Source organism: Nanorana parkeri, unplaced genomic scaffold, assembly GCF_000935625.1.
Source record: "Nanorana parkeri isolate BGI_ZX_2015 unplaced genomic scaffold, ASM93562v1 scaffold101, whole genome shotgun sequence".
In the NCBI taxonomy this organism is placed as follows: domain Eukaryota; kingdom Metazoa; phylum Chordata; class Amphibia; order Anura; family Dicroglossidae; genus Nanorana; species Nanorana parkeri.
Window position 1 is genome coordinate 1,334,756 of NW_017306369.1, and position 5,424 is coordinate 1,340,179.

Consider the following 5,424-nt stretch of genomic DNA (forward strand, 5'->3'; position numbering starts at 1 on the left):
GATCTGGTGCAGCCTATAAGACAGTTTTCTAATGGAGCTGCTATTGCATACAGCTGCCTCTTTTGTACAAACACTTATGCAGCTTAACATGGTTAGTATATGTCCTCCCGTGACCCTAAAGAGATCTATGGGGAAAAGCACTTACCCCATAGTTCACTTTTAAGTTTTATTGCCTAAAGGTATGTTGTATTCCATAATCTGAACGTTCTTATGATTCACTAGACCTAGTCGATTCATTTATCGTAATCCATCCAGTAACCATGGACATATGTGATGTTGTCAGTTACTAGTGAGGTGATAAATCACATGTTTAGGTCTAACTTTTAAGCTCATGATGCACTAGAATGAGATGATTTAGTTATGTAAATCCATCCAGTAAACAAGGATAAGTGTGGTGTGGTCATTTACTAGTGAGGTGATCAATCACGTGTTTAGGGCCATCTTTAAAGTTCATGATGCAATAGAATGAGATGATTCAGTTATACTAATCCATCCAGTGACCATGGATAGGAGTTACTAGTGAGGTGGTCAAACGTATAACCTTAAAAATGCTCAGCAACTGCTTTGGCCTAGTCTTAAAGTGCCATTTTTACCAAGGTATGCTAAGGAGCATAACTACTGTACATGACTCCCAGATCAAGCTTTTTTCCATCCCATAAGCCTATTCTGTAGAAGTTCTCGCACACACATTAATTGTCTAGAATGTCTGGTAAGAACTTGACCCAACAGCAGCAACACCTAAATGTTTACATATAAAATAGAAGTTTAATATGAAAATATAGCCTAACAAAATGGGTCAGAACTAAAAGTAGCTGTAAATGGAATTTTGGAATATGACCACATAAAAATATTGTCCCGGTTACCTTTTCCCTGATTTGTATTTTCGCTAGCACTTGTGGTAGACGATGTTAAACACAAGGAAATAAAGTTTTTCTACAATATAAACACTAATATCTTGCTCTATTTATAATTTTGCTTTTACAACATCTTCTAAAACTTTAAACACATCTGGATCTTCAATAGTTGAACCAATCTAGAAAAGAAACAAAATTGAAGACACAAAAATCAGATGTAAACTCTAGAGTAGAATTCAGTTATCAGGAAAAAAATACAAAGATAGAGCTTCAGATTGCAGCTTTAAAACTCTCTTTTCTTTAACTGATTCCTATTTCTGTGATTTTGGTCTTTTAGACATTATATTTTCAACCATCATTTATAGCTTTACCTTCACTTTCCTGCAACTGAGTAGGGTGTACAAATATGATTGTGCAGTCATCAAACATCAGGCTTAGAATGACTGCACTCAGTAGCAGACCCAGTCAAGCACACCCCCTTGCCCTTCTCTGCAATCTTAGTGTAGCCACCTTGCCCTAAACGAGGTGACTACTTAAAATTAGTTTGCTAGGACTGTATCCAGTCTAGCTGATTACATAGTCTGTACTCATTCGGTTTTCCCTAAGGACTCTGTTATTGATTGCATCTGCCTGCTGCTGGGTGTAACCTTGCTCTGAGCAGAGCAACCAATAATAGAATCGTATGGATATCTATGTCTCTCAACCCAATCACTAGCAGTTTCATGGCCAGTGGTGCATGCTGGGAGAGGAATTAAATATCTGGGTCGGACCATGTGAGAGCCTCTTTCTCCCCCAAGCCTCCTGCCTGGGAGGGGTGTGTTATGTGTGAGCTATCTGACCAAGGCTTAAGCCTGCTGGTGGTCAGGTGTGGGTAAGGAATTATTCCTGGGATGGAGAGCCAGGCAGGAACTTTGTTTGCTGGAGGTACCGGAGAAGCCTGCATGGGCTTTGACCTCGCAGGGAGTCTGGTGGCTCACCCAGGGGAGAGTTTAAACACGTCTGCTGACAGCTATGGATCTTTAACACAGTGTCACCGCATTTTTGGTTTAAAGGCCCATTGCACCTGGCAAGCATTCGGTAAGTCTGGAGTTCTGTGTTATCCTAGATGTGTGCAGCCCTAACCCTCTTTCCCTGTTTTGTTGTTCATGGAATAAAGCATTATAAAATTCTTAAAGTGAATGGTGCCCAATTCTGCTTTCACACCCCACATGCCTCCTAAGAACTCATCCCTGAGGTGAAATGGCAGCTTCTCCTGTGTTTGAGGACATGGATGGTGAGGGGTTTGCCTGTTACTCAGCTCTGCCTACATAGAGCACTGCAAGCAACACTTTTACTAAGGGAAAAAGGTATTCTGTGGCATTTCCTAACAAAAATCAGTCAAATAACGTGGGAGTAAAAAGGTAATAAAAAGGTGTCAACTGGCTTGAAAATTAATATTCTACCTGCACGGATGCCATAATTTTTATTTTCCTAAGATTCAACACAATATTATATATGCAATTAATAAGTCTATGACATAGTTTTAACTGAAAAGCATCATCTCTAGCCAGTAGAAAGCAGTGATGCACTTTACTTAAGTTTGTTTTGTCAAAGTATAGCACTACTAGAAGTAGTTTGAATGGAAAAGGTTTGCTTCAGTCATCATAAATTAGTCTGCATGGCTGGTTTTATTTCCATGGAGGACTAGTAGTTACGGAAGTGCACAATCTGTAACCTAGAAACACTATTGCCAAATGTGGGCCGTTCCTGCATTTGTAAACTACTTGGTGTTGAACTGTATCAAGATTTCTATTTGTCAGCATGCTTTACTTGCGAAACACATTTACCATTAGACTATTCTGCAGTTATTGTTTTGCTCATCAACCACATATTTGCACAATATCCCCAACTGTTTACCTTGTATGGCTTGCAATTTACAAGCGAAGACAACGTGGCGCGAGGGATCTTGCCAGAACGTGTTTTAGGTAGCAGCTTTACAATGATCACTTTCCGGAAAGCTGCTACTGGCCCAATATGTTCTCGGACTATTAACACTATTTCTTCTGCCAGTTTCTCTTCTGCAGTGTCCACTCCTGAAACAATTAAGAAACAGCCATTTGATGGTTTATTTTGAACAAGAGTAAAAAAGGGGCAAATATAACATTTCAGTTGACTGGCTGAGCAATTTGTAAAACAAATTTGTAGTCTAAATATACCTATACACTACTCGTCATATGATTTCCAATTTGGTTGACCGAGGCACAAACAGAAAAATAATACAGCGGAAGACCTTCAGCCATTGCTTAGGTGGGTTGGTAGTTACAACTGCTCTCTTTTTGCAGAAACAAGCACATTCTGCAAATCTTCTATATAGATCTTGTCCCACATGCACTATGCAGTGGATATGTATATTAAATGAAACTTTAGCATGACACACACAAAATACACATGGTACAGTCAGGAGAAAGGACTTCTTACCATTTCGAAGCACACAAAGTGCCAGTGGAACATGTCCTTTCAAGGGATCCTCCAAGCCTACCACAGCACAGTCTACCACAGACTTGTGCAATAACACAGCCTGCAATGTTAAAAGAAAAATAAATAAACTGGGCCCATCATAAAAAAACAAATAGAAAAATCACTTCACATATATTGCAGATATCACAAATTAAGAAAATAAATATATGCTGCTCATAAGCTCCATCACATGATCTAAGCCACACAATCTCTGCCTACTAGGAGCATAGTGGATGTTTCACACCCTTAGAAAAACTGTTTTTAATCCAATAGACCCTCTCTGGTATACAAACAGACACTGACTACTAAAGTTAGGTTAAATTGTATAAATATAAAATGCTTTGTTAACAGTTGAAAGTATCAATGTGAGTGCAATTGAAACCTAGGGCACTACTACATACTATAGAGAGGAGTGAGACACTGTAAAAGGGAAGTGATGTATTGCTTGTAGTAGGAAGATATACAGAAGATATATTGTTTCCACAGTGGGTAGTTACCCCTCCCCTTCACACAAGCAGAATGAAGTGCACTCAAGAGCCATGATTGGGCAAAGTAATGATGACTTTGCCCAATCATGGCTCACCTGCCGTACAAATGTAAACAGTTGGGCTGAGCTAGCTAGCTGGCACCGCCCAATTGTTATATTTTGAATGCCATTCTGTGGTGGTAGTTCGTCACAAGCCGAAAGGTCGCCGGGCGTTGTTTTAAAAAAAAATATTATTTCTATTTGTTTTTTCTTGTTTTATTTTTTTATTTAGTCGAGTCGTTATCAGCGTTTTTTTTTAAACAATAAAGGACTTCTGTTTTTATTTTAAAGGATTTTTTAATAAAGGTCCGGACTTTTTATTTAAATTTATTTTAACACTTTAGTGAAGGGGTAGGGGTACAAGTAACCCTTACTCATTCACAAGGCTGGGGCACATCTGGGTGCCCCTTTATTAAAGAGGTACCCTGATGTGAGTAAGCCCCTCTGCCCGCATTCCTACAACCAATGCCCCAGGCCTTGTGGGGAAGAGGCCCTTGTCTCCACCGGCACAGGGACAAGGTGCTTTTCCAGGGGCGACCCTGGAAAAGCACCCTCCCAGTGCTGAGGGCATGGAGCCTGGTATGGCAGGAAGGGGGGATGCTCGCTCGACCCCCTCTTTCCTGCCTTGCCAGGCCTGGCCTAACAGGCAAGATTGCACAAACATTGTATTGTAGAATTTCTACCAAAAACCTGCATTGTAGAATTTCTACCAAAAACCTGCATAAGAACCACCAACAGATACATTTAATGGTACTTTGACATTACCTCTTCTATTGCTCCTGCAGAAAGCCTATGACCTGCTACATTGATGACATCATCAACCCGGGACATGACATATACATAGCCATCTTCATCCACATATCCTGCATCCATTGTATCGTAATATCCCTATCAAAACAGATAATACAAGCAAGACATTAAATCAACCATTTTACATCCACCCCGGAGTATTCACATACTGTACATGAAGAATACATATGCCAGTGAGATCACAGAAACCTACACCATGAGCTTTTCCCCTGCTGCTCTCTCCTAATTGCGCATTCCTATTGTAATTACAGTGCACTGACAGGGCAGAAATCATTCCTGGTCAACAGGGGCGTAACTAGAAATCACAGGGCCCCATAGCAAAATTTTGTATGGGGCCCTGTGATTTCTAGTTACGCCCACCTGATAACCCAAACAGCCCACCTAAGGGTGACCCTGCAGAGCCCACCATAGATGCTCCATGGTGGACTCTGCAGGGTCTCAGGTGGGCGGTCAAGCCCTCTTACCTGTCAGCCCTGATCCTCTGCCCGCCTCCTTCTCCTCCACGATCGACTCCTCCGTCACTGGGCCTCACCCTTTCGATCGCCGGGCCCCATCCCCTCTATCGCCGGGCCCCGTCCCCTAGATCGCCGGGCCCCGCCCCCTTGATCGCCGGGCCCCGCCTCCTCTATCACTGCCAATGACGGGCCCAGCCACCTCCTGTGAAGCTGCTGGTTGTCACCAACTCAGCAGTAGCTGTGAGAAGGAACGGAGCGTTCCTCCTCACAGCCGCCAGTGACA

The 5,424-nt window shown here is 41.9% G+C and overlaps 1 protein-coding gene across 1 annotated transcript in view; it reads right to left on the bottom strand.

Moving 5' to 3' along the window:
* Nucleotides 1-915: 915 nt before the first annotated feature.
* The window catches only part of ACSS3 (acyl-CoA synthetase short-chain family member 3), a 100,779-nt gene continuing 96,270 nt past the window's right edge, over nucleotides 916-5,424 (bottom strand). The window contains exons 14-17 of the mRNA XM_018552914.1: nucleotides 4,642-4,764; nucleotides 3,312-3,411; nucleotides 2,751-2,926; nucleotides 916-1,033 (exon numbers count right to left, since the gene is read on the bottom strand). Of these exons, the coding sequence (XP_018408416.1) occupies nucleotides 965-1,033; nucleotides 2,751-2,926; nucleotides 3,312-3,411; nucleotides 4,642-4,764 (468 nt within the window). The 3' untranslated portion in view covers nucleotides 916-964. The remainder of the gene's footprint in view (nucleotides 1,034-2,750; nucleotides 2,927-3,311; nucleotides 3,412-4,641; nucleotides 4,765-5,424) is intronic.